Raw genomic sequence first — 22,452 nt, 5'->3', positions numbered from 1 at the left:
GAATCATCCAGTGCCGATGGTAAAGATTAATGTAGGTGACAGAGCCTAACTAGCCCTGACTCTCCCCACCTTATCCTTTGGCAATCTGGCTGGTGGTAAGATGTTCTCCGGTGGCCAATGAAGGGACTCCACTTTGTGCTCCAAATCTACGGCACCCTGCTGGTCATCCACCGTTTCATACCAAATTTGCTTTTTCAAGTACCATTGCTATGAAACAAAGAAGAGGTATGAAAAGCCTGGATTATTATATGTTACAATATATTAATACTAGTATCTGTTTATTTTATTTATTATTATGCTAGATGTATAGAACACTGAGGGTATGTAGAGTACTAGTTGGAATTTTTTGGTTATTTATGACTATTCATTTAAAAAATATATGCATATGTCTTCTTGCTATTATAAATATATAGTATACTATAGGGAATGATAATATTTTTTATGGATGTTGTAGTGAATTTATTAAATGGTTCGATAAGGGTTTTTATGCTCTTGTAATATCTATCTCCTTTATCCAACCAACAAAATGGCGGAGATTATATTTGGGACAAGATCGATAAAGACTGGGCACTTGTACAATACTGAATTTCAATATCTACTGTAATATGATCGGGGTAGGGGTCCCTCTCCTGGGGTTGAAGTACGCCTCAATACACATAGCAGCCAGGAAACAGCAGTAGTCGTGGGTTTTCGTGCAAGCTGGTTGGCACCAATAAACAACCAAAACATAAAAATAAACCCTAGCCCGTCTGGGCTCTAACTAGACAGGTAACACCCTCTATACAAGTGGCAGGGCCTACTGCCTTACCACAAACATAGTACATACCAATGTCACGGTGTCTCAGAACAAAACCTCAATGTCTGTTCTCCCCAGGGTGCGTGAGACACTGCATCAAAACTGTACAGAGCTCTTATGAGTCACTTCCAGGTGTAATCATTAATTAGCCTGGTCTCAGGCTGTAAAGCCCAACACCTGAAGCGGCCCTGTGGATGGAGCCCTCCCTTCTCTCTCTCACCCACACCCCCAGGACCCATTATCCGGCTTTTACCACACATCCCACCCTGCTGAGGAGCTGCCCTTACACCACACACTACCATCTCCCCGCATGGCCTACTGGGAATCTATCTCCCTGCTCCGGTGAAGACATTCCCCTCGTGGGTTACAGGACGCCGCCGGTGGCTTACAGTGACTTTCTGTGTATTCCCCCTATAGGTAGTCAGTAAGCCTCTCCACCTCCACGGACTTTACTGAATGACGTCACATCTCTACTGATAAATGTGGCAACCACCTAGGTCATAATGACGTCTTACTGATAGTTGTATTTATTCTTGGTCAGACAGTCGCCATGAGCAACTTGCAGCGACATATTTGTTACAGCGATTTGGACGTAGACATAGAAAATGGGATGAAAGGGGCTATGACGTTGTACTTCCTTATTATTGTCTACGGTCTGACGCGTAACCCTCAGCGGTGCCCTATTTGCCCGTTACCCCAAACAGCGGTCTCATAGGGGCTATAGGGGGGGGGTCCTGTACATTAGAATGGACTATGGACCCCAATATTATCGTTATTTAGGGGTATCCCACGTTACAGGGATCAAATATGGTAAACGTTTCCCGTGGTGTATCCTGGGAAATTAGATGTATGTGCCCCCGCTACGCGTCTGTCTCAGGGTACACGCTGTGTTACTATGGGACGGGCAGGGCCCTCCGCACTTCCACTATAATAAAGCAGCGTCATCATAGGTTTCCCAGAGGTGACTGACTACACAGGGAAGGCAGCTACATGTTTATATCTATATATACATCTGTCTATATATATCTATATATATGATATATATCTGACACCCGCCTGGCCCCGCCCAGCGAAATACGTCATGAAGGTTTTCCCTGCGATGGGGATTTGTTTTTTATACCTGACTTGCGTTCCAGCTTACTTCCGCCCTGTGCGTTCCACCTCGACTTCCGCCCTGTGCGTTCCACCCGACATCCGCCCTGTGCGTTCCACCCGCAGGAAGTCATTTGTACATCCATCTCCGCGTCTCTTCCAGAAAGAAAACAAAGAGACTGTCCGGCAGCAGCAGGTAATAATGTCCTACTACAGGGGGAGCAGCCTGTAGTGCTCTATTATACAGGGGGAGCAGCCTGTAGTGCTCTATTAAACAGGGGGAGCAGCCTGTAGTGCTCTATTTTACAGGGGAGCAGACTTTGGTGCCTACTATACAATGGAGCCTGTGGTGCCTACTATAGAGTGGAGGAGGCCTGTGGTGCCTATTATACAGGCGGAGCAGCCTGTGGTGGCCTACTATACAGGGGGAGTTGTCTGTGGTGCCCTACGATACAGGGGAGCAGCTTATAGTGTCCTATTAATATTACACAGGCGAGCAGCCTGTGGTGTCCTGTTATTATTATTGTACAGTGGGAGCAGCCTGTGGTGTCCTGGTATTATTATTATACAGGGGGAGCGGCCTGTGGTGTCACGATATTATACAGGGGGAGCAGCTGTGGTGTCCTGTTTTTATTATTATTATTTATTACTATTATTATTATACAGGGGGAGCAGCCTGTGGTGTCCTGTTATTATTATTATTATACAGGGGGAGCAGCCTGTGGTGTCCTATTATTATTATTCAGGGGGAGCAGCCTGTGGTGTCCTGTTATTATTATTATTATTATACAGGGGGAGCAGCCTGTGGGGTCCTGTTGTTGTTGTTGTTATTATTATTAACAGGACCCCACAGGCTGCTCCCCCTGTATAATAATAATAATAATAACAGGACACCACAGGCTGCTCCCCCTGAATAATAATAATAGGACACCACAGGCTGCTCCCTCTATATAATATTAACAATAAAAAATAACAACAACAGGCTGATCCTCCTTAATAATAATATCATATAGGAGGATCAGCCTATGGTGTCTTGTAATAAAATAATAATAAAAATAATAATCATCATCATCAGGAGGAGCAGCCTGTGGTGTCCTTATTATACAGAGGGAGCAGCCTTTGGTGTCCTTATTATAGAGAGGGAGCCTATTGTATTATTGTTATTATTATACAGTAGAATCAGCCTGTTGTTGTTATTTTATTATTAAGTAATAATAATAATAATTAGAAACAGAGTCTTTAGTACACGTCATACATTCTGTATTCTCACTGATTCACTGAGGATGGACAATGACGGGAGTCACAGGACTGAGAGGATTTTACATATCACCCTGGAGATAATCTACCTGCTGACTGGGGAGGTGAGGGGATCTGGGGGTGTCACAGTGACATCACTTATATCTATAGTAATAATACAGGGACATGACTGGGGAGGTGAGGGGATCTGGGAGTGTCACAGTGACATCACTTATATCTATAGTAATAATACAGGGACATGACTGGGGAGGTGAGGGGATCTGGGAGTGTCACAGTGACATCACTTATATCTATAGTAATAATACAGGGACATGACTGGGGAGGTGAGGGGATCTGGGAGTGTCACAGTGACATCACTTATATCTATAGTAATAATACAGGGACATGACTGGGGAGGTGAGGGGATCTGGGAGTGTCACAGTGACATCACTTATATCTATAGTAATAATACAGGGACATGACTGGGGAGGTAAGAGGATCTGGGAGTGTCACAGTGACATCACTTATATCTATAGTAATAATACAGGGACATGACTGGGGAGGTGTGGGGATCTGGGAGTGTCACAGTGACATCACTTATATCTATAGTAATAATACAGGGACATGACTGGGGAGGTGAGGGGATCTGGGGGTGTCACAGTGACATCACTTATATCTATAGTAATAATACAGGGACATGACTGGGGAGGTGAGGGGATCTGGGAGTGTCACAGTGACATCACTTATATCTATAGTAATAATACAGGGACATGACTGGGGAGGTGAGGGGATCTGGGAGTGTCACAGTGACATCACTTATATCTATAGTAATAATACAGGGACATGACTGGGGAGGTGAGGGGATCTGGGAGTGTCACAGTGACTATAGTAATAATACAGGGACATGACTGGGGAGGTGAGGGGATCTGGGAGTGTCACAGTGACATCACTTATATCTATAGTAATAATACAGGGACATGACTGGGGAGGTAAGAGGATCTGGGAGTGTCACAGTGACATCACTTATATCTATAGTAATAATACAGGGACATGACTGGGGAGGTGTGGGGATCTGGGAGTGTCACAGTGACATCACTTATATCTATAGTAATAATACAGGGACATGACTGGGGAGGTGAGGGGATCTGGGAGTGTCACAGTGACATCACTTATATCTATAGTAATAATACAGGGACATGACTGAGGAGGTGAGGGGATCTGGGAGTGTCACAGTGACATCACTTATATCTATAGTAATAATACAGAGACATGACTGAGGAGGTGAGGGGATCTGGGAGTGTCACAGTGACATCACTTATATCTATAGTAATAATACAGGGACATGACTGGGGAGGTGTGGGGATCTGGGAGTGTCACAGTGACATCACTTATATCTATAGTAATAATACAGGGACATGACTGGGGAGGTGAGGGGATCTGGGAGTCTCACAGTGACATCACATATATCTATAGTAATAATACAGGGACATGACTGGGGAGGTGAGGGGATCTGGGAGTCTCACAGTGACATCACATATATCTATAGTAATAATACAGGGACATGACTGGGAAGGTGAGGGGATCTGGGGGTGTCACAGTGACTATCTATAGTAATAATACAGGGACATGACTGGGGAGGTGAGGGGATCTGGGGGTGTCACAGTGACATCACTTATATCTATAGTAATAATACAGGGACATGACTGGGGAGGTGAGGGGATCTGGGAGTGTCACAGTGACATCACTTATATCTATAGTTATAATACAGGGACATGACTGGGGAGGTGAGGGGATCTGGGAGTGTCACAGTGACATCACTTATATCTATAGTAATAATACAGGGACATGACTGGGGAGGTGAGGGGATCTGGGAGTGTCACAGTGACATCACTTATATCTATAGTAATAATACAGGGACATGACTGGGGAGGTGAGGAGATCTGGGAGTGTCACAGTGACATCACTTATATCTATAGTAATAATACAGGGACATGACTGGGGAGGTAAGAGGATCTGGGAGTGTCACAGTGACATCACTTATATCTATAGTAATAATACAGGGACATGACTGGGGAGGTGAGGGGATCTGGGAGTGTCACAGTGACATCACTTATATCTATAGTAATAATACAGGGACATGACTGGGGAGGTGAGGGGATCTGGGAGTGTCACAGTGACATCACTTATATCTATAGTAATAATACAGGGACATGACTGGGGAGGTAAGAGGATCTGGGAGTGTCACAGTGACATCACTTATATCTATAGTAATAATACAGGGACATGACTGGGGAGGTGAGGGGATCTGGGAGTGTCACAGTGACATCACTTATATCTATAGTAATAATACAGGGACATGACTGGGGAGGTGAGGGGATCTGGGAGTGTCACAGTGACATCAATTATATCTATAGTAATAATACAGGGACATGACTGGGGAGGTGAGGGGATCTGGGAGTGTCACAGTGACATCACTTATATCTATAGTAATAATACAGGGACATGACTGGGGAGGTGAGGGGATCTGGGAGTGTCACAGTGACTATCTATAGTAATAATACAGGGACATGACTGGGGAGGTGAGGGGATCTGGGAGTGTCACAGTGACATCACTTATATCTATAGTAATAATACAGGGACATGACTGGGGAGGTAAGAGGATCTGGGAGTGTCACAGTGACATCACTTATATCTATAGTAATAATACAGGGACATGACTGGGGAGGTGTGGGGATCTGGGAGTGTCACAGTGACATCACTTATATCTATAGTAATAATACAGGGACATGACTGGGGAGGTGAGGGGATCTGGGAGTGTCACACTGACATCACTTATATCTATAGTAATAATACAGGGACATGACTGAGGAGGTGAGGGGATCTGGGAGTGTCACAGTGACATCACTTATATCTATAGTAATAATACAGGGACATGACTGAGGAGGTGAGGGGATCTGGGAGTGTCACAGTGACATCACTTATATCTATAGTAATAATACAGGGACATGACTGAGGAGGTGAGGGGATCTGGGAGTGTCACAGTGACATCACTTATATCTATAGTAATAATACAGGGACATGACTGGGGAGGTGAGGGGATCTGGGAGTGTCACAGTGACATCACTTATATCTATAGTAATAATACAGGGACATGACTGGGGAGGTGAGGGGATCTGGGAGTGTCACAGTGACTATCTATAGTAATAATACAGGGACATGACTGGGGAGGTGAGGGGATCTGGGAGTGTCACAGTGACATCACTTATATCTATAGTAATAATACAGGGACATGACTGAGGAGGTGAGGGGATCTGGGAGTCTCACAGTGACATCACATATATCTATAGTAATAATACAGGGACATGACTGGGGAGGTGAGGGGATCTGGGAGTCTCACAGTGACATCACATATATCTATAGTAATAATACAGGGACATGACTGGGAAGGTGAGGGGATCTGGGGGTGTCACAGTGACTATCTATAGTAATAATACAGGGACATGACTGGGGAGGTGAGAGGGTCTGGGAGCGTCACAGTGACATCACTTATATCTATAGTAATAATACAGGGACATGACTGGGGAGGTGAGGGGGATCTGGGAGTCTCACAGTGACATCACATATATCTATAGTAATAATACAGGGACATGACTGGGGAGGTGAGGGGATCTGGGAGTCTCACAGTGACATCACATATATCTATAGTAATAATACAGGGACATGACTGGGAAGGTGAGGGGATCTGGGGGTGTCACAGTAACTATCTATAGTAATAATACAGGGACATGACTGGGGAGGTGAGGGGATCTGGGGGTGTCACAGTGACATCACTTATATCTATAGTAATAATACAGGGACATGACTGGGGAGGTGAGGGGATCTGGGAGTGTCACAGTGACATCACTTATATCTATAGTAATAATACAGGGACATGACTGGGGAGGTGAGGGGATCTGGGAGTGTCACAGTGACATCACTTATATCTATAGTAATAATACAGGGACATGACTGGGGAGGTGAGGGGATCTGGGAGTGTCACAGTGACATCACTTATATCTATAGTAATAATACAGGGACATGACTGGGGAGGTGAGGAGATCTGGGAGTGTCACAGTGACATCACTTATATCTATAGTAATAATACAGGGACATGACTGGGGAGGTAAGAGGATCTGGGAGTGTCACAGTGACATCACTTATATCTATAGTAATAATACAGGGACATGACTGGGGAGGTGAGGGGATCTGGGAGTGTCACAGTGACATCACTTATATCTATAGTAATAATACAGGGACATGACTGGGGAGGTGAGGGGATCTGGGAGTGTCACAGTGACATCACTTATATCTATAGTAATAATACAGGGACATGACTGGGGAGGTAAGAGGATCTGGGAGTGTCACAGTGACATCACTTATATCTATAGTAATAATACAGGGACATGACTGGGGAGGTGAGGGGATCTGGGAGTGTCACAGTGACATCACTTATATCTATAGTAATAATACAGGGACATGACTGGGGAGGTGAGGGGATCTGGGAGTGTCACAGTGACATCAATTATATCTATAGTAATAATACAGGGACATGACTGGGGAGGTGAGGGGATCTGGGAGTGTCACAGTGACATCACTTATATCTATAGTAATAATACAGGGACATGACTGGGGAGGTGAGGGGATCTGGGAGTGTCACAGTGACTATCTATAGTAATAATACAGGGACATGACTGGGGAGGTGAGGGGATCTGGGAGTGTCACAGTGACATCACTTATATCTATAGTAATAATACAGGGACATGACTGGGGAGGTAAGAGGATCTGGGAGTGTCACAGTGACATCACTTATATCTATAGTAATAATACAGGGACATGACTGGGGAGGTGTGGGGATCTGGGAGTGTCACAGTGACATCACTTATATCTATAGTAATAATACAGGGACATGACTGGGGAGGTGAGGGGATCTGGGAGTGTCACACTGACATCACTTATATCTATAGTAATAATACAGGGACATGACTGAGGAGGTGAGGGGATCTGGGAGTGTCACAGTGACATCACTTATATCTATAGTAATAATACAGGGACATGACTGAGGAGGTGAGGGGATCTGGGAGTGTCACAGTGACATCACTTATATCTATAGTAATAATACAGGGACATGACTGAGGAGGTGAGGGGATCTGGGAGTGTCACAGTGACATCACTTATATCTATAGTAATAATACAGGGACATGACTGGGGAGGTGAGGGGATCTGGGAGTGTCACAGTGACATCACTTATATCTATAGTAATAATACAGGGACATGACTGGGGAGGTGAGGGGATCTGGGAGTGTCACAGTGACATCACTTATATCTATAGTAATAATACAGGGACATGACTGGGGAGGTGAGGGGATCTGGGAGTGTCACAGTGACTATCTATAGTAATAATACAGGGACATGACTGGGGAGGTGAGGGGATCTGGGAGTGTCACAGTGACATCACTTATATCTATAGTAATAATACAGGGACATGACTGAGGAGGTGAGGGGATCTGGGAGTCTCACAGTGACATCACATATATCTATAGTAATAATACAGGGACATGACTGGGGAGGTGAGGGGATCTGGGAGTCTCACAGTGACATCACTTATATCTATAGTAATAATACAGGGACATGACTGGGAAGGTGAGGGGATCTGGGGGTGTCACAGTGACTATCTATAGTAATAATACAGGGACATGACTGGGGAGGTGAGGGGATCTGGGAGCGTCACAGTGACATCACTTATATCTATAGTAATAATACAGGGACATGACTGGGGAGGTGAGGGGATCTGGGGGTGTCACAGTGACATCACTTATATCTATAGTAATAATACAGGGACATGACTGGGGAGGTGAGGGGATCTGGGAGTGTCACAGTGACATCACATATCTATAGTAATAATACAGGGACATGACTGGGGAGGTGAGGGGATCTGGGAGTGTCACAGTGACATCACTTATATCTATAGTAATAATACAGGGACATGACTGGGGAGGTGAGGTGATCTGGGAGTGTCACAGTGACATCACTTATATCTATAGTAATAATACAGGGACATGACTGGGGAGGTGAGGGGATCTGGGAGTGTCACAGTGACTATCTATAGTAATAATACAGGGACATGACTGGGGAGGTGAGGGGATCTGGGAGTGTCACAGTGACATCACTTATATCTATAGTAATAATACAGGGACATGACTGGGGAGGTAAGAGGATCTGGGAGTGTCACAGTGACATCACTTATATCTATAGTAATAATACAGGGACATGACTGGGGAGGTGTGGGGATCTGGGAGTGTCACAGTGACATCACTTATATCTATAGTAATAATACAGGGACATGACTGGGGAGGTGAGGGGATCTGGGAGTGTCACAGTGACATCACTTATATCTATAGTAATAATACAGGGACATGACTGAGGAGGTGAGGGGATCTGGGAGTGTCACAGTGACATCACTTATATATAGTAATAATACAGGGACATGACTGGGGAGGTGAGGGGATCTGGGGGTGTCACAGTGACATCACTTATATCTATAGTAATAATACAGGGACATGACTGGGGAGGTGAGGGGATCTGGGAGTCTCACAGTGACATCACATATATCTATAGTAATAATACAGGGACATGACTGGGGAGGTGAGGGGATCTGGGAGTCTCACAGTGACATCACATATATCTATAGTAATAATACAGGGACATGACTGGGAAGGTGAGGGGATCTGGGGGTGTCACAGTGACTATCTATAGTAATAATACAGGGACATGACTGGGGAGGTGAGGGATCTGGGAGTGTCACAGTGACATCACTTATATCTATAGTAATAATACAGGGACATGACTGGGGAGGTGAGGGTATCTGGGAGTGTCACAGTGACATCACTTATATCTATAGTAATAATACAGGGACATGACTGGGAAGGTGAGGGGATCTGGGGGTGTCACAGTGACATCAGTTATATCTATAGTAATACAGGGACATGACTGGGGAGGTGAGGGGATCTGGGGGTGTCACAGTGACATCACTTATATGTATAGTAATAATACAGGGACATGACTGGGGAGGTGAGAGGATCTGTGGGTGTCACAGTGACATCACTTATATCTATAGTAATAATACAGGGACATGACTGGGGAGGTGAGGGGATCTGGGAGTCTCACAGTGACATCACATATATCTATAGCAGTAACACAGGGACATGACTGGGGAGGTGAGGGGATCTGGGAGTGTCACAGTGACATCACTTATAGCTATAGTAATAATACAGGGACATGACTGGGGAGGTGAGGGTATCTGGGAGTGTCACAGTGACATCACTTATATCTATAGTAATAATACAGGGACATGACTGGGGAGGTGAGAGGATCTGTGGGTGTCACAGTGACATCACTTATATCTATAGTAATAATACAGGGACATGACTGGGGAGGTGAGGGGATCTGGGAGTCTCACAGTGACATCACATATATCTATAGCAGTAACACAGGGACATGACTGGGGAGGTGAGGGTATCTGGGAGTGTCACAGTGACATCACTTATATCTATAGTAATAATACAGGGACATGACTGGGGAGGTGAGGGGATCTGGGAGTCTCACAGTGACATCACATATATCTATAGCAGTAACACAGGGACATGACTGGGGAGGTGAGGGGATCTGGGAGTGTCACAGTGACATCACTTATAGCTATAGTAATAATACAGGGACATGACTGGGGAGGTGAGGGTATCTGGGAGTGTCACAGTGACATCACTTATATCTATAGTAATAATACAGGGACATGACTGGGGAGGTGAGAGGATCTGTGGGTGTCACAGTGACATCACTTATATCTATAGTAATAATACAGGGACATGACTGGGGAGGTGAGGTGATCTGGGAGTGTCACAGTGACATCACTTATATCTATAGTAATAATACAGGGACATGACTGGGGAGGTGAGGGGATCTGGGAGTGTCACAGTGACTATCTATAGTAATAATACAGGGACATGACTGGGGAGGTGAGGGGATCTGGGAGTGTCACAGTGACATCACTTATATCTATAGTAATAATACAGGGACATGACTGGGGAGGTAAGAGGATCTGGGAGTGTCACAGTGACATCACTTATATCTATAGTAATAATACAGGGACATGACTGGGGAGGTGTGGGGATCTGGGAGTGTCACAGTGACATCACTTATATCTATAGTAATAATACAGGGACATGACTGGGGAGGTGAGGGGATCTGGGAGTGTCACAGTGACATCACTTATATCTATAATAATAATACAGGGACATGACTGAGGAGGTGAGGGGATCTGGGAGTGTCACAGTGACATCACTTATATATAGTAATAATACAGGGACATGACTGGGGAGGTGAGGGGATCTGGGGGTGTCACAGTGACATCACTTATATCTATAGTAATAATACAGGGACATGACTGGGGAGGTGAGGGGATCTGGGAGTCTCACAGTGACATCACATATATCTATAGTAATAATACAGGGACATGACTGGGGAGGTGAGGGGATCTGGGAGTCTCACAGTGACATCACATATATCTATAGTAATAATACAGGGACATGACTGGGAAGGTGAGGGGATCTGGGGGTGTCACAGTGACTATCTATAGTAATAATACAGGGACATGACTGGGGAGGTGAGGGATCTGGGAGTGTCACAGTGACATCACTTATATCTATAGTAATAATACAGGGACATGACTGGGGAGGTGAGGGTATCTGGGAGTGTCACAGTGACATCACTTATATCTATAGTAATAATACAGGGACATGACTGGGAAGGTGAGGGGATCTGGGGGTGTCACAGTGACATCAGTTATATCTATAGTAATACAGGGACATGACTGGGGAGGTGAGGGGATCTGGGGGTGTCACAGTGACATCACTTATATGTATAGTAATAATACAGGGACATGACTGGGGAGGTGAGAGGATCTGTGGGTGTCACAGTGACATCACTTATATCTATAGTAATAATACAGGGACATGACTGGGGAGGTGAGGGGATCTGGGAGTCTCACAGTGACATCACATATATCTATAGCAGTAACACAGGGACATGACTGGGGAGGTGAGGGGATCTGGGAGTGTCACAGTGACATCACTTATAGCTATAGTAATAATACAGGGACATGACTGGGGAGGTGAGGGTATCTGGGAGTGTCACAGTGACATCACTTATATCTATAGTAATAATACAGGGACATGACTGGGGAGGTGAGAGGATCTGTGGGTGTCACAGTGACATCACTTATATCTATAGTAATAATACAGGGACATGACTGGGGAGGTGAGGGGATCTGGGAGTCTCACAGTGACATCACATATATCTATAGCAGTAACACAGGGACATGACTGGGGAGGTGAGGGTATCTGGGAGTGTCACAGTGACATCACTTATATCTATAGTAATAACACAGGGACATGACTGGGGAGGTGAGGGGATCTGGGAGTCTCACAGTGACATCACATATATCTATAGCAGTAACACAGGGACATGACTGGGGAGGTGAGGGGATCTGGGAGTGTCACAGTGACATCACTTATAGCTATAGTAATAATACAGGGACATGACTGGGGAGGTGAGGGTATCTGGGAGTGTCACAGTGACATCACTTATATCTATAGTAATAATACAGGGACATGACTGGGGAGGTGAGAGGATCTGTGGGTGTCACAGTGACATCACTTATATCTATAGTAATAATACAGGGACATGACTGGGGAGGTGATGGGGATCTGGGGGTGTCACAGTGACATCACTTATATCTATAGTAATAATACAGGGACATGACTGGGGAGGTGAGGGGCTCTGGGGGTGTCACAGTGACATCACTTATATCTATAGTAATAATACAGGGACATGACTGGGAAGGTGAAATGGTCTGCAGGTGTCACAGTGACATCACTTATATCTATAGTAATAATACAGGGACATGACTGGGGAGGTGAGGGGATCTGGGAGTGTCACAGTGACATCACTTATATCTATAGTAATAATACAGGGACATGACTGGGGAGGTGAGGGGATCTGGGAGTGTCACAGTGACATCACTTATATCTATAGTAATAATACAGGGACATGACTGGGAAGGTGAGGGGATCTGGGAGTGTCACAGTGACATCACTTATATTTATAGTAATAATACAGGGACATGACTGGGGAGGTGAGGGGATCTGTGAGTCTCTCAGTGACATCACTTATATCTATAGTAATAATACAGGGACACGACTGGGGAGGTGAGGGGATCTGGGGGTGTTACAGTGACTATCTATAGTAATAATACAGGGACATGACTGGGGAGGTGATGGGATCTGGGAGTGTCACAGTGACATCACTTATATCTATAGTAATAATACAGGGACATGACTGGGGAGGTGAGGGGATCTGGGAGTGTCACAGTGACATCACTTATATCTATAGTAATAATACAGGGACATGACTGGGAAGGTGAGGGGATCTGGGAGTGTCACAGTGACATCACTTATAGCTATAGTAATAATACAGGGACATGACTGGGGAGGTGAGGGTATCTGGGAGTGTCACAGTGATATCACTTATATCTATAGTAATAACACAGGGACATGTCTGGTAAGGTGAGGGTATCTGGGAGTGTCACAGTGACATCATTTATATCTATAGTAATAATACAGGGACATGACTGGAGGTGAGGGTATCTGGGAGTGTCACAGTGACATCACTTATATCTATAGTAATAATACAGGGACATGACTGGGGAGGTGAGGGGATCTGGGAGTGTCACAGTGACATCACTTATATATAGTAATAACACAGGGACATGACTGGGAAGGTGAGAGGGTCTGGGAGTGTCACAGTGATATCACTTATATCTATAGTAATAACACAGGGACATGACTGGGAAGGTGAGGGTATGGGAGTGTCACAGTGATATCACATATATCTATAGTAATAACACAGGGACATGACTGGGAAGGTGAGGGTATCTGGGAGTGTCACAGTGATATCACTTATATCTATAGTAATAACACAGGGACATGACTGGGAGGTGAGGGTATCTGGGAGTGTCACAGTGACATCACTTATATCTATAGTAATAATACAGGGACATGACTGGGAAGGTGAGGGTATCTGGGAGTGTCACAGTGACATCACTTATATCTATAGTAATAATACAGGGACATGACTGGGGAGGTGAGGGGATCTAGGAGTGTCACAGTGACATCACTTATAGTTATAGTAATAACACAGGGACATGACTGGGAAGGTGAGGGGATCTGGGAGTGTCACAGTGACATCACTTATATCTATAGTAATAATACAGGGACATGACGGGAGTTGAGGGGATCTGGGAGTGTTACAGTGACATCACTTATATCTATAGTAATAATACAGGGACATGACTGGGGAGGTGAGGGGATCTGGGAGTGTCACAGTGATGCCACTTATAGCTATAGTAATAATACAGGGACATGACTGGGGAGGTGAGGGGATCTGGGGGTGTCACAGTGACATCACTTATATCTATAGTAATAATACAGGGACATGACTGGGGAGGTGAGGGGATCTGGGAGTGTCACAGTGACATCACTTATATCTATAGTAATAATACAGGGACATGACTGGGGAGGTGAGGGGATCTGGGAGTGTCACAGTGACATCACTTATATCTATAGTAATAATACAGGGACATGACTGGGGAGGTGAGGGGATCTGGGAGTGTCACAGTGACATCACTTATATCTATAGTAGTAATACAGGGACATGACTGGGAAGGTGAGAGGGTCTGGGAGTGTCATAGTGACATCACTTATATCTATAGTAATAATACAGGGACATGACTGGGGAGGTGAGGGGATCTGGGAGTGTCACAGTGACATCACTTATATCTATAGTAATAATACAGGGACATGACTGGGGAGGTGAGGCGATCTGGGAGTGTCACAGTGACATCACTTATAGTTATAGTTATAACACAGGGACATGACTGGGAAGATGAGGGGATCTGGGAGTGTCACAGTGATATCACTTATATCTATAGTAATAACACGGACATGACTGGGGAGGTGAGGGGATCTGGGAGTGTCACAGTGACATCACTTATATCTATAGTAATAATAGAGGGACATGACGGGAGTTGAGGGGATCTGGAAGTGTTACAGTGACATCACTTATATCTATAGTAATAATAGAGGGACATGACGGGAGGTGAGGGGATCTGGGAGTGTCACAGTGACATCACTTATATCTATAGTAATAATACAGGGACATGACTAGTGAGGTGAGGGTATCTGGGAGTGTCACAGTGATATCACTTATATCTATAGTAATAACACAGGGACATGACTGGGAAGGTGAGAGGGTCTGGGAGTGTCACAGTGATATCACTTATATCTATAGTAATAATACAGGGACATGACTGGGGAGGTGAGAGGATCTGGGGGTGTCACAGTGACATCACTTATATCTATAGTAATAATACAGTGACATGACTGGGAAGGTAAGAGGGTCTGGGAGTGTCACAGTGATATCACTTATATATCTGTAGTAATAATACAGGGACATGACTGGGGAGGTGAGAGGATCTGGGGGTGTCACAGTGACATCACATATATCTGTAGTAATAATACAGGGACATGACTGGGGAGATGAGGGGATCTGGGGGTGTCACAGTGACATCACTTATATCTATAGTAATAATACAGGGACATGACTGGGGAGGTGAGGGGATCTGGGAGTGTCACAGTAACATCACTTATAGCTATAGTAATAACACAGGGACATGACTGGGAAGGTGAGGGTATCTGGGAATGTCACAGTGACATCACTTATATCTATAGTAATAACACAGGGACATGACTGGGGAGGTGAGGGTATCTGGGAGTGTCACAGTGACATCACTTATATCTATAGTAATAACACAGGGACATGACTGGGGAGGTGAGGGGATCTGGGAGAGTCACAGTGACATCACTTATATCTTTAATAATAATACAGGGACATGACTGGGGAGGTGAGCTGATCTGGAAGTGTTACAGTGACATCACTTATATCTATAGTAATAATACAGGGACATGACTGGGGAGGTGAGGGGATCTGGGAGAGTCACAGTGACATCACTTATATCTTTAATAATAATACAGGGACATGACTGGGGAGGTGAGCTGATCTGGAAGTGTTACAGTGACATCACTTATATCTATAGTAATAATACAGGGACATGACTGGGGAGGTGAGGGGATCTGGGAGTGTTACAGTGACATCACTTATATCTATAGTAATAATACAGGGACATGACTGGGGAGGTGAGGGGATCTGGGAGTGTCACAGTGACATCACTTATATCTATAGTAATAATACAGGGACATGACTGGGGAGGTGAGGGGATCTGGGAGTGTCACAGTGACATCACTTATATCTATAGTAATAATACAGGGACATGACGGGAGTTGAGGGGATCTGGAAGTGTTACAGTGACATCACTTATATCTATAGTAATAATACTCGGACATGACTGGGGAGGTGAGGGGATCTGGGAGAGTCACAGTGACATCACTTATATCTTTAATAATAATACAGGGACATGACTGGGGAGGTGAGGGGATCTGGGAGTGTCACAGTGACGCCACTTATATCTATAGTAATAATACAGGGACTTGACTGGGGAGGTGAGGGGATCTGGGAGTGTCACAGTGACATCACTTATATCTATAGTAATAATACAGGGACATGACTGGGGAGGTGAGGGGATCTGGGAGTGTCACAGTGACATCACTTATATCTATAGTAATAATACAGGGACATGACTGGGGAGGTGAGGGGATCTGGTAGTGTCACAGTGACATCACTTATAGTTATAGTGATAACACAAGGACATGACTGGGAAGGTGAGAGGGTCTGGGAGTGTCACAGTGACATCACTTATATCTATAGTAATAATACAGGGACATGACTGGGGAGGTGAGGGGATCTGGTAGTGTCACAGTGACATCACTTATATCTATAGTAATAATACAGGGACATGACTGGGAAGGTGAGAGGGTCTGGGTGTGTCACAGTGATATCACTTATATCTATAGTAATAATACAGGGACATGACTGGGGAGGTGAGGGGATCTGGGAGTGTCACAGTGACATCAATTATATCTATAGTAATAATACAGGGACATGACTGGGGAGGTGAGGGGATCTGGGAGTGTCACAGTGACATCACTTATATCTATAGTAATAATACAGGGACATGACTGGGGAGGTGAGGGGATCTGGGAGTGTCACAGTGACATCACTTATATCTATAGTAATAATACAGGGACATGACTGGGGAGGTGAGGGGATCTGGGAGTGTCACAGTGACATCACTTATATCTATAGTAATAATACAGGGACATGACTGGGGAGGTGAGCTGATCTGGAAGTGTTACAGTGACATCACTTATATCTATAGTAATAATACAGGGACATGACTGGGGAGGTGAGGGGATCTGGGAGTGTTACAGTGACATCACTTATATCTATAGTAATAATACAGGGACATGACTGGGGAGGTGAGGGGATCTGGGAGTGTCACAGTGACATCACTTATATCTATAGTAATAATACAGGGACATGACTGGGGAGGTGAGGGGATCTGGGAGTGTCACAGTGACATCACTTATATCTATAGTAATAATACAGGGACATGACGGGAGTTGAGGGGATCTGGAAGTGTTACAGTGACATCACTTATATCTATAGTAATAATACTCGGACATGACTGGGGAGGTGAGGGGATCTGGGAGAGTCACAGTGACATCACTTATATCTTTAATAATAATACAGGGACATGACTGGGGAGGTGAGGGGATCTGGGAGTGTCACAGTGACGCCACTTATATCTATAGTAATAATACAGGGACTTGACTGGGGAGGTGAGGGGATCTGGGAGTGTCACAGTGACATCACTTATATCTATAGTAATAATACAGGGACATGACTGGGGAGGTGAGGGGATCTGGGAGTGTCACAGTGACATCACTTATATCTATAGTAATAATACAGGGACATGACTGGGGAGGTGAGGGGATCTGGTAGTGTCACAGTGACATCACTTATAGTTATAGTGATAACACAAGGACATGACTGGGAAGGTGAGAGGGTCTGGGAGTGTCACAGTGACATCACTTATATCTATAGTAATAATACAGGGACATGACTGGGGAGGTGAGGGGATCTGGTAGTGTCACAGTGACATCACTTATATCTATAGTAATAATACAGGGACATGACTGGGAAGGTGAGAGGGTCTGGGTGTGTCACAGTGATATCACTTATATCTATAGTAATAATACAGGGACATGACTGGGGAGGTGAGGGGATCTGGGAGTGTCACAGTGACATCAATTATATCTATAGTAATAATACAGGGACATGACTGGGGAGGTGAGGGGATCTGGGAGTGTCACAGTGACATCACTTATATCTATAGTAATAATACAGGGACATGACTGGGGAGGTGAGGGGATCTGGGAGTGTCACAGTGACTATCTATAGTAATAATACAGGGACATGACTGGGGAGGTGAGGGGATCTGGGAGTGTCACAGTGACATCACTTATATCTATAGTAATAATACAGGGACATGACTGGGGAGGTAAGAGGATCTGGGAGTGTCACAGTGACATCACTTATATCTATAGTAATAATACAGGGACATGACTGGGGAGGTGTGGGGATCTGGGAGTGTCACAGTGACATCACTTATATCTATAGTAATAATACAGGGACATGACTGGGGAGGTGAGGGGATCTGGGAGTGTCACACTGACATCACTTATATCTATAGTAATAATACAGGGACATGACTGAGGAGGTGAGGGGATCTGGGAGTGTCACAGTGACATCACTTATATCTATAGTAATAATACAGGGACATGACTGAGGAGGTGAGGGGATCTGGGAGTGTCACAGTGACATCACTTATATCTATAGTAATAATACAGGGACATGACTGAGGAGGTGAGGGGATCTGGGAGTGTCACAGTGACATCACTTATATCTATAGTAATAATACAGGGACATGACTGGGGAGGTGAGCGGATCTGGGAGTGTCACAGTGACATCACTTATATCTATAGTAATAATACAGGGACATGACTGGGGAGGTGAGGGGATCTGGGAGTGTCACAGTGACATCACTTATATCTATAGTAATAATACAGGGACATGACTGGGGAGGTGAGGGGATCTGGGAGTGTCACAGTGACTATCTATAGTAATAATACAGGGACATGACTGGGGAGGTGAGGGGATCTGGGAGTGTCACAGTGACATCACTTATATCTATAGTAATAATACAGGGACATGACTGAGGAGGTGAGGGGATCTGGGAGTCTCACAGTGACATCACATATATCTATAGTAATAATACAGGGACATGACTGGGGAGGTGAGGGGATCTGGGAGTCTCACAGTGACATCACATATATCTATAGTAATAATACAGGGACATGACTGGGAAGGTGAGGGGATCTGGGGGTGTCACAGTGACTATCTATAGTAATAATACAGGGACATGACTGGGGAGGTGAGAGGGTCTGGGAGCGTCACAGTGACATCACTTATATCTATAGTAATAATACAGGGACATGACTGGGGAGGTGAGGGGATCTGGGGGTGTCACAGTGACATCACTTATATCTATAGTAATAATACAGGGACATGACTGGGGAGGTGAGGGGATCTGGGAGTGTCACAGTGACATCACTTATATCTATAGTAATAATACAGGGACATGACTGGGGAGGTGAGGGGATCTGGGAGTGTCACAGTGACTATCTATAGTAATAATACAGGGACATGACTGGGGAGGTGAGGGGATCTGGGAGTGTCACAGTGACATCACTTATATCTATAGTAATAATACAGGGACATGACTGGGGAGGTAAGAGGATCTGGGAGTGTCACAGTGACATCACTTATATCTATAGTAATAATACAGGGACATGACTGGGGAGGTGTGGGGATCTGGGAGTGTCACAGTGACATCACTTATATCTATAGTAATAATACAGGGACATGACTGGGGAGGTGAGGGGATCTGGGAGTGTCACAGTGACATCACTTATATCTATAGTAATAATACAGGGACATGACTGAGGAGGTGAGGGGATCTGGGAGTGTCACAGTGACATCACTTATATCTATAGTAATAATACAGGGACATGACTGAGAGGTGAGGGGATCTGGGAGTGTCACAGTGACATCACTTATATCTATAGTAATAATACAGGGACATGACTGAGGAGGTGAGGGGATCTGGGAGTGTCACAGTGACATCACTTATATATAGTAATAATACAGGGACATGACTGGGGAGGTGAGGGGATCTGGGGGTGTCACAGTGACATCACTTATATCTATAGTAATAATACAGGGACATGACTGGGGAGGTGAGGGGATCTGGGAGTCTCACAGTGACATCACATATATCTATAGTAATAATACAGGGACATGACTGGGGAGGTGAGGGGGATCTGGGAGTCTCACAGTGACATCACATATATCTATAGTAATAATACAGGGACATGACTGGGAAGGTGAGGGATCTGGGGGTGTCACAGTGACTATCTATAGTAATAATACAGGGACATGACTGGGGAGGTGAGGGATCTGGGAGTGTCACAGTGACATCACTTATATCTATAGTAATAATACAGGGACATGACTGGGGAGGTGAGGGTATCTGGGAGTGTCACAGTGACATCACTTATATCTATAGTAATAATACAGGGACATGACTGGGAAGGTGAGGGGATCTGGGGGTGTCACAGTGACATCAGTTATATCTATAGTAATACAGGGACATGACTGGGAGGTGAGGGGATCTGGGGGTGTCACAGTGACATCACTTATATGTATAGTAATAATACAGGGACATGACTGGGGAGGTGAGAGGATCTGTGGGTGTCACAGTGACATCACTTATATCTATAGTAATAATACAGGGACATGACTGGAGAGGTGAGGGGATCTGGGAGTGTCACAGTGACATCACTTATATCTATAGTAATAATACAGGGACATGACTGGGAGGTGAGGGGATCTGGGAGTCTCACAGTGACATCACATATATCTATAGCAGTAACACAGGGACATGACTGGGGAGGTGAGGGGATCTGGGAGTGTCACAGTGACATCACTTATAGCTATAGTAATAATACAGGGACATGACTGGGGAGGTGAGAGGATCTGTGGGTGTCACAGTGACATCACTTATATCTATAGTAATAATACAGGGACATGACTGGGGAGGTGAGGGGATCTGGGAGTGTCACAGTGACATCACTTATATCTATAGTAATAATACAGGGACATGACTGGGGAGGTGAGGGGATCTGGGAGTCTCACAGTGACATCACATATATCTATAGTAATAATACAGGGACATGACTGGGGAGGTGAGGGGCTCTGGGGGTGTCACAGTGACATCACTTATATCTATAGTAATAATACAGGGACATGACTGGGGAGGTGAGGGGCTCTGGGGGTGTCACAGTGACATCACTTATATCTATAGTAATAATACAGGGACATGACTGGGAAGGTGAAATGGTCTGCAGGTGTCACAGTGACATCACTTATATCTATAGTAATAATACAGGGACATGACTGGGGAGGTGAGGGGATCTGGGAGTGTCACAGTGACATCACTTATATCTATAGTAATAATACAGGGACATGACTGGGGAGGTGAGGGGATCTGGGAGTGTGACAGTGACATCACTTATATCTATAGTAATAATACAGGGACATGACTGGGAAGGTGAGGGGATCTGGGAGTGTCACAGTGACATCACTTATATTTATAGTAATAATACAGGGACATGACTGGGGAGGTGAGGGGATCTGTGAGTCTCTCAGTGACATCACTTATATCTATAGTAATAATACAGGGACACGACTGGGGAGGTGAGGGGATCTGGGGGTGTCACAGTGACATCACTTATAGCTATAGTAATAATACAGGGACATGACTGGGGAGGTGAGGGGATCTGGGAGTGTCACAGTGACATCACTTATATCTATAGTAATAATACAGGGACATGACTGGGAAGGTGAGGGGATCTGGGAGTGTCACAGTGACATCACTTATAGCTATAGTAATAATACAGGGACATGACTGGGGAGGTGAGGGGATCTGGGAGTGTCACAGTGATATCACTTATATCTATAGTAATAACACAGGGACATGTCTGGTAAGGTGAGGGTATCTGGGAGTGTCACAGTGACATCATTTATATCTATAGTAATGA

General features: G+C 44.8%; 1 protein-coding gene across 1 annotated transcript in view; it reads left to right on the top strand.

The window, feature by feature from the left end:
* The first annotated feature begins 1,346 nt into the window (after window positions 1-1,346).
* Window positions 1,347-22,452, top strand: part of LOC148512023 (uncharacterized) — a 45,482-nt gene continuing 24,376 nt past the window's right edge. Inside the window, 1 exon segment of the mRNA XM_088482370.1 lies at window positions 1,347-1,458. Coding sequence (XP_088338496.1) covers window positions 1,347-1,458 — 112 coding nt within the window.

Source organism: Taudactylus pleione, unplaced genomic scaffold (genome assembly GCF_031769625.1).
Source record: "Taudactylus pleione unplaced genomic scaffold, aTauple2 ptg000285l, whole genome shotgun sequence".
Classification (NCBI taxonomy): domain Eukaryota; kingdom Metazoa; phylum Chordata; class Amphibia; order Anura; family Myobatrachidae; genus Taudactylus; species Taudactylus pleione.
The sequence above is the reverse complement of the archived record's forward strand: the minus strand, read 5'-3'. Positions and strand labels throughout refer to the sequence as shown.